General features: G+C 52.0%; 1 protein-coding gene across 13 annotated transcripts in view; it reads right to left on the bottom strand.

Moving 5' to 3' along the window:
• The window catches only part of MAPT (microtubule associated protein tau), an 86,698-nt gene that overhangs the window by 38,693 nt on the left and 28,463 nt on the right, over window positions 1-19,542 (bottom strand). For 12 of the 13 annotated variants that reach the window (XM_037163611.2, XM_037163612.2, XM_037163614.2 and 9 more), the window contains exon 2: window positions 3,186-3,344. In XM_037163611.2, coding sequence (XP_037019506.2) covers window positions 3,186-3,327 — 142 coding nt within the window. In that variant the 5' untranslated portion in view covers window positions 3,328-3,344. Of the gene's footprint in view, window positions 1-3,185; window positions 3,345-3,465; window positions 3,555-19,542 lie in introns of those variants that run through there. The other variant, XM_053655418.1, reaches the window with a different exon arrangement.

The following is a 19,542-nucleotide window of genomic DNA, read 5'->3' as shown; positions in this document are numbered from 1 at the left end:
TAGGACGGACACAGTGCCTACGTCTAACTGGACGGTGGGCGTCTGGACCCTGCCACGCTTCTTTCACAGAAGGGTCTCCAGCTACCCATCAACCGGCCTTGAGTGGCCCCTGAACTATCGGCCATAGTTATTTATAAGAAAACCGCCCTTTCGGATTCTGAAGCCAAGGAAGCTTTGGCACACGCTGTAAGAGCCGCTCCACCTGGGACGCAGGTGGCCTTGGGGTCAGTTCCGTGATGGGAGCTGGTTCTGGGCACGAAGCAGAACTCCGAGATGAAGAAAGGCAACCGGTGTTCGAGTGCGCTGTGAGATCAGACACCCTGCGCCCCTGCGGGAACATCGTCTCCAGACACCCGGCCCTGGCTGTGCCCGTCCAGCCAGAGAAGGGCTGAATCTAAACCAGCTGCCAGCACACACAGCTCCCTGAGCCTGGAGTCTGCAAACACCTGCTCACCGTCTCAAACAGGCTCTGGGCAGTGATGAGGAAGCCTCGTGCGGACCAACCAGCCCCACCTGTCAGGGCTCAGGCACACAGGTACACTGGCCCAAACGCCTGTTCCCCCACCCTCCCTGCCCCTCCTTGCCCCCAGCCTGCAGCCCTTATCATTAGCATTATCCTTGTTAAACTCCTTGGAAGTTGAAAGGAGAGGAAGCCTCTTCTGAATGTGTTATTTAGAAGGTATAGCAAGTTAGCCCATTCACACCTTTTAATTCATTAGGGTGTTGTTTTTAGCAGTTAACCAGCAACTCTCTGGGTGCACCCAGTGCTGTTCCAACTTTTAGCATCTACTGAGACACTCCATTCTCATATTTTACATGTGGCTTCTTGTCATTACTCAAACTTGCCTCTGTCACTTATCTAAAAATGTTGCTAGTACAGTGACACCTTCTGCCAAGTGATACCCCTCCCCACATAAAAAACAACACATTCTAAATCCTTAGCAGCAGGAACAAATTCGATGAGACCTATGAAAATCTTTCAGGTATTACTTGCTTTCTTGGCAAGTATGTCTTTGGGTGAACAAAATCCCTTCGAATGCTTCCCTTTCAGAGCAGTGACAACAGGTTGCCATGTAAAACTGCACAGAGGTTGACCTTTGAACAATGCGATTTGCACTGTGTGGGTTCCCTTGTGTGGGGGTTTGCTCAGTAAACGCTGTAAATGTAGTTTCTCTCCCTTATGGTTTTCTTACATTTTCTTTTCTCTAGCTCACTTTATGGATCGAATGAAGTATCAGATATGTATAACATATACAGTATGTGTTAATTGGCTGTTTATGTTATCGATAAGGCTTATGGGCAACAGTAGGTGAGGTTTTTAGGGGGTCAAAAGTTGTACATGTATTTTTGACGATGCCAGGGGTTGGTGCCCCTCACCCCCAGGTTGTTCCAGGGTCAGCTGTGTGTATCATACGTCTGTTTTAGCACAGAACTTCTGATCACGTTTTCTGTTAAAGAAGCAAGTAGTTTTAGCGAACATGCTTTAGGCAACCCTGAGACGCAACATAGTAAGCTGGTTTTTAATGTACACATTGAATTTAGATTTCCCTGCAAAAAAGAAGACTGATGAAAACCACTTTTCCTCCTGGACTTTTAAACGAATGAGCTTTTTGTTGGAGAGCAGTTCAGGTTCACAGGAGAACTGGGGAGATGGCACAGAGAGTGAACCGCCACACCCACCTTCCCCGATTGTTAACACCCTTCCTTATTGTGGTGCATTGGCTGCAACAGCATCTACATTTTTGACTTTGGTTTTCAACCAGGCAACCCTAAATAGAGCTCCATTTTTCACCGGCAGAATTGACCTGGGGTCGAATTCAGTGTGTTGTGATTCTAAGTTGGATTCTGTCCGTGAGAATTTAATAAAGAGTTTAATGACTGAAGTTCCATGGGGACTTGACAGAAAGAGGGACGGGAGGCATATGGGGGGACATGTGGGCTCACGTCCTCAGAGGAGGCCCCCCTGCTGCCCTCGGAGAGGAGCTGAAACTTTCCAGCTCAGGCTGGAGCCAGGCGTGGCCTGGGGGAGGTCAGAATGCACCTCTTGTTGCATTTCTTGTTGCCATGACACCAGGCGGGGAGTTCTAGGCCCCTGGGAGGCCAGCTGGGAATTCTGCTCCCCTCCCCACTCCCCTCTCGCAGAGCTTCTGGCTGGACAGCCTCTGTGCCCTGGGGGAAATCATGCCCACTCTTCCTCCACCTCCTCCAGCTTGGAGCCCACTTGTCTAAGTTCCAGGCTCCTCTGACTCTGTGTGTTCCTGCCTCAGCACAACCAGAGAAGCCAGTCTTTGAAACCCTTGCTTCTCGTGTTCCTGCAACCCAAGGCACCTGCTGGTGACCCGCCTCCTCCAGGGAACCCTCCTGAATAGATAGATATACCTCGAAAAGAAAAGGTCCTTTCCCACCTTGGAGCCGCACAACTTCCATTCCTCATCCCACACCCCAGGCTGCAAAGTGTGTTTTACAATTATTTTTAGCATTAAGAGAGAAAGTAGACTGTTTGCCATTTTGTCTCCTTACAAATGAGCCTGGGGGTCAGGGACAGAGTCCTATTCCTGCAGAGGCCAGCTCGGGGCTCCTGGTGGGAACCAGGGGCTACCATGCAGAGAACAGAGGGCTGTACCCTTCCCCAACTCGATGGTCAGACAGAGAAATGAATACTGTCTTCCTTTGTAGGGGGAGAGGAGGAGGCCAAGCCAATTTGGCCAAAAGACAGTATTTTAGAATATTGAGAAGTTGATGCAATTTATTAATGCAGGTACAGTAGGAATCCCAGAGCTAACCAACCTGCCGAATAGGGCCCAGCAGGCCCGCGAGGAAGAGATAAGGAGAACGTGTACAGCCATGTGTTTTGCATGTGATGCACACTGATTTATGGGTGAACAGGTGTGGCTAAAGACTTGAGAGAGCACCCTGTGCTAAGCAGACCGACCAGCCCCTGCAGACTTGATGACACTGCATGCACGCACGTGGCGAACTGTCCTTTGGAAAGGCACAGTTTCAAATGGCCTCACGTTTTGAGTTCTCTTGGCCCATTCAAATGATGAGGCTTCTAACCCAGTAAAGTATTTAAAACTCCTTTAAAACTCTGGCTGCAAAGTCTTCCTGACAGCCTTTTGGAAAGCAGCTGGGCTGGTTGTGACTCCCGAGGCCCCAGGGCCTGCTGTGCAGGGCTGTGCACTAACCTTTCAGGCCGTGGTCCGAGTCACCCCCGTGGTCCTGCAGCAGGGTGTAGCCGCCCTGAGAGGGGAGGTCCTTCCTGTCCCCCAGCCCGTAGGTCCCAGCATGATCTTCCATCATGTTGAACTCCTGGCGGGGCTCGGCCATCCTGGTTCAAGGCCCACCTGGAAAAGTAAGATTGGGGGTTGAGGCTGGGATGCTGAGATGAGGCCTAGTGCTTGGTAGGGGGTGGGGTGGGGGGCAGGAGAAGTGAGGTGCCACCTCCTCGGTTGATGGCAGACATACCTCCATGTCTCCACTTCCCGCCCCAGCTACCAGATGTCCAGCCTCATCCCAAACTCTGCATCCCTGCCAAAGTGTTGTTTACATGTGTGTGCACTTTGAATCCACCATCACGTTAGTTCATATTCAGAACCACCAGATGGGCAGGTTTGGCAGGTCTGACCTGTTATGCTCAGCACTCTTTCCACTTCATTAAGGAGTAACTGCTGCTGACTAGGGGTTTACTGGCTTTTTTCAATGCAGAGGGCAGGAGAACACAGGACAGGGCAGGCACCAGCGGGCACTCCAGGTGAGGAAAATGGGGTGTGGGGAGGCACGGGCTGTTCAAGTGCATGTGACTGACTGCACAGCAGAACTGCCTCTTGACCGGTGTCCGGATGCCCCCAGCTCCGAGTTGGGTGGCACCCTGGAGGTCAAGGCTGTGGCCTCCACTCGCCTCCCTGGCTCCTACCAGGACCGCAGCTGTGCGTTCTGAGGGTGGGCAGAGAAGTCCCTAACAGGGCCCAGAGCGGGTGTGAGGCTGGGGAGTCGCATCAGGCCCCAGCCCAGACGCAGCTTCGGCTCAACAGAGCCCGGTAGGAACAGTATTAACTCGTACTTTGTTCTTGTCTTTACGGACTCATAAATTCCTGGACTTTCGTGTATGTCACTTTGCTCTGGTTCACTCTTGTCTCTTTGGATTATTCCATTATTTTTCATTTGCTTAAAAGATTTTATTTATTTCTTTTTAGAGAGGGGCCAGGGAGGGAGAAAGAGAGGGAGAGAAGCAAGATATGAGAAAGAAACATCGATCAGTTGCCTCTCCCACGCGTCCTGACCAGGACCAAACCTGCAACCCAGGCACATGCCCTGACTGGAAATTGCACCAGCGACCTTTCAGTTTGCAGGCTGGCGCTCAATCCACTGAACCACACTATCCAGGGCCATTTAACGAACTTTTCTCAGTGGCACACGGGAGTGGCCCGAGTGGGTTGGTTGTTGAGGGAGGAGCTGATAACATAAACCGGAGTGGGCAGGGCCCTTCTCCTCCTTCCCTTCACAAGCATCTAGCTCTCCAGCTTCAGTGATCAATTAATAATGTCTCCCTGGGCAAGGCGTGGAGGGCATACCTGATGTCATGTGTTCTCTAAGTGAGTTAGGAGTGGCAGAATGTTTTAAAATCTGCAGTCTTGTTTCTGAAGCTGTTGGGCAACTCATATAAACGGTGAACTACAAGGCAGACGGTGGCAGACCCTGCACATAACTTTTCCAAGACTGACGTTGTTGTTGGGACTCCTGGCTTCTGGCACTGTGTTTATGAGGTCTGTCCAGAAAAAGTCCAGCCATTGCTAATAAATGAGAATGGTTTGTGTGACATCGATGTCACCTGGCAGCCAAGAACAGTGCACTGGAATGCACATGTGTGAACAGTGATGACCTCACTGTACTAGTCAGTGGGGACAGTGGATGCCCTTGAGTGAGCATGTGCACTGTGTGGCCATTGCATTTAAAATGACGGAGTGAGTAGAGCAATGAATCTGCATCAAATTGTGCATTAAGCTCGAACATTCCTCTGCGGAAACTATTTGGATGGTTCAGAAGGCTGCAGCTGTGGGCAGTTGGTGATTGGCAGCTTCATCACAATAACATGCCTGCTCATCTGTCTCATGCAGAGTTTTTTTGGTGAAACATCAAATCACCCAGGGGACATACACCCCTTACGGCCCAGATTGGGCATTCTGCGACTTCCAACTTTTCCCAAAACTAAAATCACCTTTGAAAGGAAAGAGATTGGAGACCATTGATGAGATTCAGGAAAATATGATGGGGCAGCTGTTGATGATTGGGAGAACTGTGTGAGGTCCCACGGTGCTGACTTTGAAGGGGACTGAGGTAGGTACAATGTTTCTGGTATCTTGTATCTTCTTCAATAAATGTCCAGATTTTTCATATTACATGGCTGGGTACCATCTGGACAGACCTCATATATCAGCTAGTCACTGGCATAACCATGTCCAGCTTCATTCCTCTTCCTTCTAGGTAGGGCACGCTCACGTGGCTGCCTGAGCTCGTGTGGTCCATCCATGATGTAGAATAAGATGCTGGCAAGACCTGGTGTGGTCTAGGAAGGTTTTAAGAATGACGTCAGCAAGACCTCTGCTGGGTGAAGCAGCTAATTCTCACGAGTGGGGGCACCTGTTCATTCTGACAGAGGCTCTTGTCCCTCAGAGAGCTGCTGGGAAAGGTGCCCGAGACCAAGCTTCTCCAAACCTGTGACAGTTCCCCGAGAATGAGCAGGACTTTGTTTTGGGAAGGTGAAAATCCCCATTCATCCCTTAAGTTTGTGGTATTTAAGGTGGTGATATTCTCTACCCTTAGATACGCTGATGATCTGTGTCCCTTAGGAAGCCCCCAATCAGAAGAACCTGCTTCTGAAAGGCTCCAGTTCCATTATCTGAGGACTCAGCTACTGCTTCCCATCCAGCTCTAGGAAGTAACACCTTCCTCGATCACGGCTTCCTGGTGCAGCCTGTCTGGGGAAGTCCTGGGTTCACCACTGCCCAACTGTTCATCCCTGGGACTGGTCCACAGGTCACCTCATCTGGCTGACTCACAGGACCCCCACTCTGGAGGGGTGGAACTGCCCAGGAGCTTGAGGTTTCCCAAACTTGCTGGAGATGTTACACCTGGCCCAGCTGAGGAGGGCCAGGCAAGGCAGACAAGAAGTTTAAGGAGCCTCACGGTATTGTCTTGAGATTTGATTGATCCCTTTCAAGGGCCAAGTTTACCCTCCTGGAACATGGTGTAGGTAAAAATCTCATGTGTTGGCTTCCTCTTTCACACAATGCCCGCTGATAGCCCATGCCACTCTGTCCAGGTCTCAGGGCTCGTTGCGATGACTGCGTGAGCTCTTATTTTATGGACAGCATTAACCCTTTCTCCTATTTGTGACAGTTTCTCCAGTTGAATGCCTTTTATTTTGGTTTCTTACAGCTTCTGACTCACAGGTTTCAATTATTATGTAGTCAAATCTATTTTCTTTTGTGACTTATTTCATTGCTCTATAATACATAAAGACCATTGCCCTGGCTGGTGTGGCTCTGTGGATTGAGTGCTAGCCTGTGAAGTAAAAGGTCGCCAGTTTGATTCCCAGTCAGGGCACTTGCCTGGGTTGCAGGCCAGGTCCCCATTTGGGGGCGTGTGAGAGGCAACCGATCCATGTGTCTCTCACACATTGATGTTTCTTTCTCCCTCCGTTCCCCTCTCTCTAAAAGTAAATAAGCAAAACCTGTAATAAAAAAGATAATATTTTCTTCTGTTTTTAGTGATCTAATCCTTTGTACTTAGTTTAGCTGCAGCAGGAAAGCAGAAGAGGTACAGGTATAAGTGTGAGTGAGCATGGATGGCTGAACTCAATTAAACTTCACATGGATGATGAGATTGGAAAGGCATGTCATTTTCACATGTCACAAAATATCATTTCTCTGTTCTTTTTCCCTATCTTTTGAAAATGTAAAGGTCATTCTTAGCTCACGGCCAGATTTGGCCTGTGGGCCATAGCTTACAGACTTTTCCTGCTTTTGGCTTTTCCAGTATTTCTTCTTCTCTCCTAATAGTACAAATATATAGATAAATATATAAAATAAATCTGTAACATAAGTCTTAGCAAGAATCGTTGTGCATTTTGTTTACCAACTATACTCTCAGTGTGGCTTTTTGCATTTGAGGCTGGATTTTCTTCAGCTGCTTCTAGAGTTTTCCATAAGATTTCAAGTCAGAAGCAGTAGAACTAAGGGTCATTTCTGGGGCTCGAAGCAGCAGCCCATTGTTCTGGGGACGGGAGACATGCATTGGTAGCGCAAGTCCTGCTCGTCCGGCCCCACAGGGCAGATAACGGGGTGGTGGGTCTCAGTGCCCTGGCTCCTAATGACCCCCCCCCCCATGCACACCAGTGCCACCCTGCAGGGCTGGAGAAAGACACACAGAGAGGAAGCCGAATGAATTACATGGGCTGCTGGAGAAATTAAATCATCCTTAAAAACACAGGCAGCTATTCACTTTGCAGAATAAATGAACTGTGTGCTTCTCCAGGGCCAACATTTTCCTCTGGGGAGAACAGTGGGGTGCATGGGAAGGACCCCCCAGGCAGGGAGGCTCACACGCCGCCCCTCCCGCCAGTCCCGGCCAACAGCGTCCCTAGGTTTATGGATCTTCTGAGTCAATGAGGCCACAAGAGCTGTCTCTTCAGCTAGACTGGGCTGGGTGACCAGCCCCATGTTGATGTTTAAAGACCTACAGGCCATGTTGAGAAAGACAAGTCCATGTCTGGAGCATCCCCTGAGCATCTATTTGACTTAAGCAGAAAACAGAGCCCAGAAAGAGGATGTCCTCAGAGAGCACAGTGAAGTCCAGAGAGCACAGTGAAGTCCAGAAAGAGGAAGCCTCAGAGAGCACAGCTAAGTTCCTCTTAGTCGTAAGACAAACACTGAGTGAGCAAGTCCCGTTGGGGTGGGACCTGTCCATGTCATTTACTGCTGCAGCCCCAGGGCCTGGTACACAGTCAGTGCCACATGGCCCCTGTCAAAGGAGTTTGCTCTGTGTGGGCTCCTCACAGGTGTGTCACTGGACCCTCCCAGCAATTCTGTGAGGTAGCTATTATCATTGTTATCAGCATAGATATTGATTGCCATTGGATAGATGAGGAATCTGGGAAGCGACCTGCCCAAGGTCACGCGGCCAACAGGAGGCGATGCCAGGGTGCAGAGCCTGCATCCTGATGGAGCACCCCACTGCCCCTCATTGCCTGTTCTTCCATCTGGGTCATAAAATGTTCCCCAACTTGCTGTCTGGGACAGGTCAGGGTGTGGAAGGAGCATTGTCAAGCTTCCCACCCTGAAGCTGTGTGACCGAGTCACTTCTCTCAACCTCCGTCACCCACAGAATGCCACTCAGTGACCTCTGAGCTCCCTTCTGGCTGGGACACGTTATTCTAAGTGGGCCCACCGAGCCCGTTTCCTCCGGCTTGGGAGCCTGGTGCTGGTTCACAGGACAGCAGGAGGTCTCTAGCCCAGGCCTGGGTGAGAGGCGGGAGCCCTGGCATCTCAGCCTCCTCCTTCCTTTCCCACCGCTCCCTGACCCCCGCCATCTTCCTCCTCAAGAGCCAGGGCAGGACAATTTCTCTGAAAGACCTGAACAAAGAAGATGTTAACCAACTGACCGCTGGCACAGCGCACACCCTGGCCCTATGCCTTTCACGCCAAGACAGCAAACTGAAAACACACAAATAAACTTGGCCTTGAGATGGGTACAGAGCCCAGATTAGACATGGTCATCACCTCCCAGATCCCTGTAATCTAAGAGAGGCACACAGACGGGAAAATAAACACCAAGATCTGTCTTCCTTTGCTTTCTTGTTCTTCTAAAGCAACCAACCTCTCCCTCTCCCTCCCCCTCTGCCTTTCTTTCCGATTTCCCACCTCCTGTTTTCCCAGGCAGTGACTTAGAGGCACCTCCCCTGGCGGCTCTGCCCTCTGGGACATGGGAGGCAGTTCTGATGCCCCGGCTGCACCCCACCCAGGCCTCTGCTCCTGCCCAGCTCTCCAGGGGCCTGCAGGTTTCATCGGACCTGGGGAGGTCTCTGTCTCCAGGAGGTGAAGACCAAGCAGCCTTACCACCACCCTTCCTGTCCCTCCTGATTTTCTTACCCACAGCACTGCATCTAGGTAATGAGTGTGAGGTCCCAGGAGGCTCCCTGGGTCAGCCGGGGCAGCACTGTGCACCCTTTTGGCAGTTTTGGAATATTAATAGCATCTGTTTATTTGAGCCCTGACTGTGACTGTAAGCCAGTCCCAGGGGTTTCAGAAAGAGAGAGCGTCTCTGTAATACAGCCACCCCATGAGACGGATTATTAGTCTCCTTTTCTGGTTGAGGAAACAGGCTCAGAAAGGTTCAGCAACTTGTTGAGCGTCACACAGCTGGTGAGCAGCAGAGCAGAGTTTCAAACTCTGACCTTTGATGCTAAAACCCATCGCTGCCCTACCATTTCACACCAGTGCCTTCCCAACAGAAAGTTAAGCAAACACAGCCCTTCTCCTCATCCAGGACTTGGTGAAATGACCCTGTCCCAGGGGCAGTTAGAGATAAGGGAAAGCCCGCGTCAGGGGCAGATTTTGCGCCCATGCTCAGCCCTGGCTCAGCCCTGGTTCACCAAGCACCAAGCCTGGCGCACTGCTCTCGCACAGTCCACGCTCCCCCGCAGCCAGCGTCTAGCGGCTGAAACCGACGCTTTGACCAACCCCCCATCCATCTGCGGTGGCCGCGCCAGGTGGGCCGCTTCAGGGCTGAGCTGAAGCCCTCGCTAGGGGGCAGCAGACGCCCGGCCCGCTTGCTCACTCGCTGCAGCCCAGCTGGCCCATCAGCTTCTGGCGGGGGAGGGGGAGTGGGGGGATGACCCGGGCAGCTGCTGGGCCGCCCACGGTGACTCAGCGGAATCACCGCCAATAGGCCCGGTGGCTCTGTCTAAAGCAGGCTCGCCCTTGGACCCCGTCAAATTAAAAATCCAAACTGGAGTGGAGGGTAGTGATACTGTACAACTTTGTGAAGCTGCTGAAAACGCTGAATTGAGCACATGAGAGGGTGAATTTGATGCCGTGTGACATACCCCCACAACGCCGTTGTTAAAAAACAAACACCCTCGGTGCATCACTTTTAGATAGCTGAAGATTAAGTAGAGATACATCTAGAATCCCAAAATAGCCTTAACCTGAATTTGTTCTCCAAGATGGTCTGTGGCCCCTGCATCCAGCCGTCCCTGCTTTGGCCCCTCTGTGCACCCACACGGATCTCACGTGCCTGCATGGGGGTGGGAAACAGGATTCCTCCAGCTTCCAGCATGTCCAGGTGTTGACCCATCTAATTCACACAACTGCCTCCACTGTTACGCACGCTTCTGCAGGTGGGGAAACTGAGGCAGGCAGAGGCTGGGTGAGTTGCTCAAGGTCGAACAGTGGGCACGCCATGGATTCAGGGATCAAGACCCAGGCAGCCTGGCATCGGAATCTGACCCCCCGAAGCCAATTCATACCACGGTTATATCAAGCAGTGATTGAAATACCAGTTTAGGGATATCTTTGAAAACTTTCTCTTTGTGTTTACATTCTGTTCTTTAATGCTGATGGTCCAACCATTTTACTTTAAGACGTACATACAGGTGAGTGAAAGGACAGGCCTCCTGAGCTCAGGTGAAGGCCGGGTCACAGGGAAATCCCTGCACTCAGGGAGCCAAGTTGTCCCTAAAGGAAGAGCAAGGGCCTCGAGGGCCTAAGTCAACACCCTTGAGGCTGGGTCTTGGCAACTGTGATGCTCCAGACGCTCTTCACTAACTGTGGTCCCAGCGGAGAGTGTCTGAGGGGCTGTGCTTCCTTTGGTCCAGTGTCTCCTTTCCTGCCACCAGCCCCCGCCACCTGCCCCCCAGCTGGCACCCAGCACAGGGAAGTCCTGTCTCGGTGACTTGCTGGAAGGAAGCATGACAAACCTCAGAGGAGCTCTCAAGTGTGAACTCGTGGTCACATCACGTCACGTCACGGTGTACCACAGAATGTTCTAGAACCACATCTGAATAATAATAAGACCCAGATTTCAAGCAGAACTGCCAAATTAAGTGGAGAGAAGATAAAGGAGCCCACAGAGAGGGAAGATTTGTGTTGGGGAGAAGAAACTGGAATAATCCCGGGCCTCCGTCCAAACAGAACAATCGACAATGGTAAGGCAGCGTGAATGGACGCTGCTTTGGGGGAGGTGGTGCTGCTGGGCACCCAGGATGGGCCAACGGTCGTGGCTGATGCTGGCGGTCAGTGCCCGTCATAGGAGAAGTCCCAGATTGGGTCTGAGAGGACGCTCTGGTTTAAAGCTTAAGGTTTCTGTTTTGATTTTCGCACTGAAGGTTTCTCTCTTCCTCTGTAACCGCTGGTGTGGCCGAACAGCTCTGTAGCATGTGCCAGGGGCAGAGCTCGTGCTTGGGTGGCCTTCGTTTCCAGAGCTACAGCAGTTTCCCCTTGGACCTGCTTCTTGGTGAGTTTTTGATGTTAGCCTTCAAGGAGGGCAGTACTTGCCACGTGGCACCCTGCTGGGCGGTGGAGGCGGGCTGCTGAGCCTCTGTCCCCCTCAGGGACTGCCCCTGACCCTGGTCACCAGGTTAATTCTGCCTGAGATAAATTCCCCCAACTCAGAGCACTAAATGGATAGAGGGGGGTCTCTTCTGATGTCAAAGCCAAGAAAACAGAGAAAAAATTGCTTTCTTGGACAAACCACTCTTAATCTTGAGAAAGGGGTGTGTGTGTGGAGAGAATTTATCCTTTTAGAAAAGTGATTGAAGGCCCTGGCTGGTGTAGCTCCGTGGATTGAGCACGGGCCTGGGAACCAAGCAACCACGGTTCAATTCCCAGTCAGGGCACATGCCTGGGTTGCAGGCCAGTTCCCAGCAGGGGACACACAAGAAGCAACCATACATTGATGTTTCTCTCCCTCTCTCCTTCTCTTCCCCTCTAAAGATAAATAAATAAAATTAGAAAAAAGAAAAGTGATTCATACTCATTATTTAAAACTTAAATAGAAAATGCGAAAGAGGAAAGCAAACTAACCACTGTTAACATTTGAGGGACCTCCCTGCAGACACCTCTGCTATGCATGCAATTTCCCCTAAACCAGTTGTTCTGTAGCCTCCTTAAGTCACTTAATAACATGCTGCTACGAATCAGCTTCACCTTAATTTCTGGCTGATCGTCAGTGCATGTAATTTGTTGCGTCTCCGCCCTCCAGATACAATGGGCAGCAAACGGTTTACAAACCAACGCGCCATCTACACTTAAACTGGGCTGGGGCGGGGTCTCCTACAGTGTTTTAGCCATCAGTGATTTCCCCTTAATAGGAGCAAATATTTCTACAGCCCAGCACTGTTTGCTTGTTATTTCACATTTAATCCTCACAACAATCTATGTGAAGTAAGGAATGCCATTATCCCCACCTTATGCATCGACACTGCAGCCCAGGCTGAGGGAGGACGCCCAGGCTTTGAGTCTGCAGTCCTAGCTTCGGCTGGACACTGGGCGGGTCTTTGGAGACCTCCGCCACCAAATCACGAAGCCCTACCCTGAAGCCCTCACGCAGGAGGAGTCACCCCAACTACACCTTTGCGAGGTGCATGAGCATCTCAGCACCATTATGCAGCAGGGAAACCGAGGGACAGAGAGGCAGAGGGACCTGACAGGGATGCAGAGATAGAGGCGGACCGGGGGACTGAGTCTGGCGTTTGGTGATTGGCTGGCCAGCTTAGCCGAGAAATGGGGAATCTTTTGTGAGTAAGTGTCAGAAATGACTGTGGGCAGGCAGAGTGATGTCGGGCACATGAAGACGCTGTATGGAGTGAAGAAACTATCTTGGAAAAAAATAAAAGAATTTCAACACAACTTTGGAACCAGGTGTAATTCCGGTGTACAACTATCTGGATCAATGAACACTGACACGTCAGAAATTTGAACCAGTGGGAAACAGAAAACATCAAATCCAAGGGCGCACGTGGAGTGTCTGGGCCCCAGAACATATTTTAGGAAAGTTGCAGGCAGCCTCTGTTCGTTGCAGAATGCCCATTACCCAGCAGAAAGGCCTGGACGACATTTCTGTTCAGAAACAGAAATCACAGCCGCAGATGGACAGATAGGAGAAAGTGCAGATGAAAGTAAAAGCTGTCAAGTCCTGGCTGCTGTGGCTCAGTGGATTGAGTGCCGGCCTGTGAGCCAAAGGGCTGCCAGTTCGATTCCCAGTCAGGGCACATGCCTGGGTTGTGGGCCAGGTCCCCAGAAGGGAGTGTGTGAGGGGCAAGCACTCGTTGATGTTTCTATCCCTTTTTTGCTCCCTCCTATCACCTCTCTTTCTTAAAAAAAAAAAAGCCATCAAGAAAGAAGTAGGGAAAACTTAGACACTAACAGGAAGTGACATTGTACTTGGAATAGGCAGTTGTTTATTTCCTCCAGTTCTAACTGGATACTCCGCTTGGTCCAGACATCTGATGATGAATGGGCCTCCTTAGTCAGACTCCTGCCTCAGCAGCACTGCGGATGCTGGGAGGCCTCCCAGAGGTACCCTTGGGGCCCTTGCCAAAGAGCATTATGGGTTCCCAGAAGCACCTGCTCCTCCATCAGGCTGTTACTGGGCTGATTAATAGCACTTAGGCTGCTGCATTCTTAAGGCACTTCGAGAATCCCGCATGGCCTCACCCTCAGAGCAGGGGCTGGGGAGGCACCCTCCACTCTGCCCTCTCCATCCTGGTTTGCTTGCCCTTGGACTTAGGGCTCTCCCACGGAGCAGGGCCTCATGATCTGGAGATGCCATGTCTGCGTCTCCCCCACAGGTGTACTGAGAGGCCGCTCGCTCCCATCCCTTTTATGGAGTGTACCAAGTCCAGCCTTGTTAGTTGGATGAGTGGCCAGACTCCCTGAGCCCTTGGCTTCCAAGGTGTAGGTTTGGCTCCAAGTCTTCCTGAGGGACCCTTGTTCCTGGTCCAGATCTCTCCATGCATTTGGGTAGAAAGGATGCCTGGTGTGCAGTCAAAAGTTCGAGGCTTAGTGAGGACTGCTCACTGGCTGGTCAATGCCGGGCCAGTCCCTTGGATTTGTCATTTGTGACATGGGTATGATGACACATGCCTCACAGGGTGGCTGTAGGGTCACTGAGAAATGCACGAGGCAGCACTTTAGAGAACTTTGATGTCCTAGAGGGATGTAGGGGACTGCTGTGATGACAGGCGAGTTATGAGCAAGGAGAAGATGCCTGAAGACGGCGAAGGGGACGCTTAACCCGAAGGGATAAAATTAGGGGCCAAGACAAGTGCCCTTGTGCCTCTGCCCCGAATTAGGGGAGTACAGGCGGGGAGAAGAGAGAGGCGGCTGTGGGACAGCCCACGGAGAGACGGAGAGACGTGAGGGGTCCTGTTGGGAAGGTCTTGAGAGCGCTGGTGCCCAGACAGAGCGATGGGCAAGTACAGACAGGATGTGTAAGGAGACTGGGGGGCGGGCAGAGGGCCCCGAAAGGCTAACACACAGTGTCAGCTTGCTGGGAACATGCCCGGCAGCAGGGAGGGAGGCGGGGGTCGGCGGCCAGAAACGGGCTCCTTTGGCCACGCCGTCTCATTAGATGGGAACAACAGGAAGAAATGGAGGGGAGAGGAGGATCAGGAAGGAAGGGCGGTCGTGTTTAAGATGTTTTCATCTCTATTTTTTGAGTCTGAGGGCACCCTCTGGAGGACGCGGGGGCGGGCATGGTGGGAGTCGAGTGCTAACCAGCACTTGTCCCTTGGTAATGACGGACTTGGACGCAGCAGGGGCTTGGGGACGGAAAACAAACTGTGTCCTTTGAACACACACAAGAAAGGCCACACCAGACCAAGTACGCCATCCCCAAGTCTCTCTCTGACGCAGGTGCCCAGGCACCAGGGCCAGAGGTGAGGACGGTGCAGTTTGGGGCTGTGGAGCGCATGCCCGGTCCAGGTCGCCTGGGCTCCACTCTGCGTTCGCTTCTTACTCGCCGGGTGGCCTTGGGGGACTCGCTCAACCTCGCAGGGTCTCCAGCGCCTTGTCCGTAAAATGTGGGGATTCAATGCTTATTGTAGGTCGAGGGCTTAGAACTGGCACTGGCTCCCAGTAAACACGATACGTGTGTCAGCTGTGGTTGTCATCACGACAGCCGTGTCACCCATTTGTTTAGCCAAACCTTTCTGTATCCTGTTTGTGTTTTCAGACTGAGCAGCTTCTCAGAGCACAGAGCTGCCCCGACTTTGGATCCAGTGACACGTGGTGCCCATTGGCCCTCCCGATGCAGCCGCTGGCCAGGCAGGGCAGATGGCGCACCCAGTGAGCTCATCCCCTGGTCCCGCGACGCCTGGAGACAGGGCCAGAACCGTGTCCTGGAGCACCCTGCGAGTGGCCGAGCCCTTGGTACAGGGCCTGGGGGAGACACACTGGCAGAGAGAGAGGCCCACCCTGTGACACCGAGAGAGAAGAGCGGTTTTGGAAATGTGCACATGCAGAATTTTTATAAAAGGAAAATAACATATATAGGATGTGTACAGAACAGAGGTTTTCTGTGGGAAGGAAAGTAGAATTATGGAGACTTCCTCTTGTTGGTGTCTACTTTTTTGTTTTATTAAACTGTTTTAGAAACATGGATTAAAAGCAATAAATACACTCCCATTTTGGCAAAACAAAACACCTCGTAGTAAAGTCACAGGTTTGTCCCACGGCACGATGCTCCTTTCATTCACAGTACAAACTGCCTGCCACTCCTGCCCTGGTGGACAAGGTGGCCAAGACGCTCAGCACTGATTCTAGGCATCGGGGCCACTCTGTGATCAATCACAGAGACAGCGGTTGCTTACAGTGACAATCTGCGTGCGGGATTCTTACCCGAGACTGTAGGAACACCCCCCGAGGAACCTGATGGGGCCACGCCTACGGAAGCAGTGGGGGTCCTGCCGGGAAAGGGTGACGAGCTAACAGCTGGTGCACAGCATTCAGGTGCACGGTCAATGAAGAGAGCCACAGAGACCTGGGCACGGCACTCGTGTCACAGACCCCTCTGTGACGTGATTCTGGAAGATCTAGTCGGGGGAAGGGGTGTTGAAACACTACAAAGAGCTGCGGTTGTTGCAAAGGGAGACCCAAAATTACCTTTTTTTTTTTTTTTTTTTGCTAAATCTAAGAAGATAGATGCCCTTCAATCTCCCCAAGGCAAAGGGTTGGGGTCTCCCAGAGCTCAGTGTGTGCAGAGGCCGAGAGAGGCTTCTGACCCCACCTCTGTGGCACTGGGCTGGAAATGCAAGCATTCCGGAGACATGAGTAGGAGTCAAATCCCCTCCACATCCTCCCTCCCTCCCATATTTGGTCCAGTCTTTACTGTTGTGCCTGTCACTTCCTACTCTAATTGAACCCCATCAGTCTCCCTATTGGACTGTAAGCTCCTTGAGGTGGGAGAAGCTTATTTTTAACCACCGCAAACAGCTCAGTGCAGTGCTTGGTGTGGGCTAGGTGCTCAATATACCTTCACGAACGGATGAATGAAAGAATGCAGGTTAACAGCAAACCACTCACGCTTTGAGTGACATGTGCGAACTGCCACACTCCTTCTCACTTCCAGACGGGCTGGTTTCCCTGCCAGGGAAGCTGCCTCCTCTCCTTTCCCTCCCCTTTGTCTGGCTAACTCCTACTCCAGCTTCAGGCTTTAGCGAAGCAGTCATTGCTTCTAGAAGCCCTTCCCACCTGCCAAATTCCCTCACACGTGCCCCTAACGAACACTGGTGGCCTGGTGCTGTAATTCTCCGGTTACTTGTCCCTGGGACTGGAATGTGAATGCTGTGAAGTGGTGAAGACAACATCTAGTCTTCAGCACCTGGCCCCGGGCCCGGCGTGAGGCCGGCCTGCCATCAGTGCTGCTGAGCCAGGGAGGGTGTGGAGCGGACAGACGGCTATTGGTGGGATGGCAGAGGAGATGTGGCAACATTTCTCACTGACACTTCCTAAGCCCAGAGTTCAGAGTCTATTTCAAAACTGACAGCCAGCCTGTGCTCTCGTGTGGGCCTCCCTGCTCCCTGTGTGCTCAGGTGGCCCACGTGGCTCCGCAGCTGCCTGGGCGTTCAGGAACACACCTGGGCGTTCAGGAACACACCTGGGCTTGGCCTGAAACAGGAGCCGCCGTTGGGAGCCGTCGGGGGAGGGCAGTTAATGATGCCATGGCGGGAGGACCTTCTTCCAATCAAAAGACGGAATCTGGTTAATGAAGAGCGATGCTTTGTGCTTAAAAGGCACAAATTCAGACTCGTCCATTAGTTACTTCGATTAGGATCACTTTTAAATCAAAGCTGCCAAGCCCAGGATGTTGGAAGCATCTATTATTAAGAGACAGAGAGAGAAAAGTGGATTCTTAAGTGAGAACCTTGCCAATCACCACTCGATTGGAGGTAGCTTTGGGAGCTGATTCAGAGACGTCAGCTGTGTGATGAATACAGTTTACAGCAGCTTTCTGTGCACAGCATGCATTAGTGATGCGGTGCTCAGGGGTTGTGTGTGCGCATGTGCCCTCTAGTCCTGAAGGCGGCCCCAGGGTACCTGTGGGCAGGAGGGCAGGCCAGGCAAGGAGAGGATGATGTACACAGGGTGGAGCCATTGCACTGGCCCAGCCCTGGCGGAGCAGCTGGGGGGACCCCAGGGACCAGGGCAGTGAGCAGATTATGAGGACGGCATGTACCAGCCCCAACCAGGGACCCAGGAAAAGGAGCAGATGCAGCCACTGCCCTTGGGTCTATTCAGTCTGGCCAGGGAGAGGCACCGGCAAACACTGAGTGACAGAGAGGATTTCAGAGCCAAGTGAGCCCATGGCCCACTCCATTTGTGGAATGCAGCCTCCCTTGTGTTCCAGGATGGACAAAGCAATGGAAGACATGCTCCCTGCCCTCTCAGGGTTTGGTTTGAGAGGGGAGACAAAGGCATAACTACATTCCAAGGCCACAGGTGAGAAGAGATAAAGCAGTTTGGCTCATGTGCTCCGGGTCTCCGGTTCAGTGAGCTATATATAGACTAGGACCTAGGGTCAAAGGCTGAAGCAGCTGAAAGGAGTGAGGTAAAGATGGCTGGAGAAGGCTCTGGTGAGAGCCTTGAAGAGAGGACAGGCATGGGGGGACACACTTCTTCCTCTAGGCTGCAGAGGCGCAGTGAGAGAGGGTCACTGTCAGACCAAGGGGTCGTCACTGGTTAAAGAGGCAATGGTTGAGAGACCAGACATTCTGGATGAGCTCAGATTAAAGTGATGCAAAGCCAGGCGCCAGCTAAAAGCCCTGAGCCGATGTCAGGGGAACAGCTCCCCAAGGAGCCAGAGCAGCCAAGAGGCTCTCTCTGGGACAGTCCTGTGTGCTGGGAATGAACAAAGAATGACAAGCCTGCAGCCTGGGGCCCGTGATGGAACTGAATTCCTGAACAGTCCAAATCCCTGCACCACCTCTGAGTTCTGAGGGGATGGGGCGGCGAGTGGACTGGCTCTGGCTGTGTGCCCACCTCTGACTGTCTTTCCGGGGTGACCCTCGGACCAGGAGCAGCAGTGGCTTACATAAGTAAGCTGCAGAGAGGTCCTGGCCAGAGCTTCTTCCTTAGGCAGGGCTGCAGCAGCCTACAGTCTTGCGAGATGAATGGGAAGGGAGGGAGGGTGATGGTGGGGGTGAGGGAGGAGACAGCATCCCAGCTCCCAAGAGGGGGACGCCCTGTTCCCAGAGGGAATGGCAAGGCCCCTTTGGGGGGTGATTCTCAGCACACAACTAGCTGTCCGAGTCAGCCGACCCCACCACAGCCAGTTTTCCAGTTCTGCTGCTGGGCTCTCGGCTGCAGCAACCTCCCCCACAGAGGGCTGCCCTGGAAGTCTGTGGGCAGTTACCTTCTGGTGGCACTTATGCTATTCCAACCAGAGAAGGACAAAAACACGTAAGATTATCTAAATAGTAGAGTTTCCTTTGTTCTTCCCAATTATTGGCCCATGGTTGCTAACTAGCTGGTAGGACCAGCAGTCCTTTTAAGAGGAAAAAAGTCAAAAAGGCCTTGGCCACAGGGTTGACCTTCTGTCTGGGAGGAAAAGGATTGTCCCACTTTGCAGAGGAAGCAACAGAGAGGCCAAGCAAGTTGCCCAAAGTCACCCAGCTAGTCAACAGCAAAGGCGGGTGAGAAATTAGCTTCTGCCTCCCAGAGCAGGGAGCGCCTTTGGCTGCACCGCAGTCTCGGAAAGCAGGCTTCTGTTTCCCAGAGAGCTGGTGGCTTTACGTCAGCCTGGTTCTGTGCTCAAGTCCATCCTGCTCACGTGCTGACCACGGCCATCGTCAGGGGACACCAGCAGGTGCAGGTCCAGCGGCCGAGTAGCTGGCAGAATGCACACTCTCATCTGAATGGTTTATGATTTCATTTGGGAAACTGTCCAAGAAAATTTTCTCTAAAGTTAAATTAAAACCCACAGAATAAACTACTCTCTGAAAAAGAGTAAACACACACATCATTTAGATCTAACATATCCTGATGA

This window comes from Artibeus jamaicensis, unplaced genomic scaffold (genome assembly GCF_021234435.1).
Source record: "Artibeus jamaicensis isolate MK-2021 breed Jamaican fruit bat unplaced genomic scaffold, CSHL_Jam_final contig_1998, whole genome shotgun sequence".
Lineage (NCBI taxonomy): Eukaryota > Metazoa > Chordata > Mammalia > Chiroptera > Phyllostomidae > Artibeus > Artibeus jamaicensis.
This window is presented reverse-complemented; position numbering and strand designations above follow the sequence as displayed.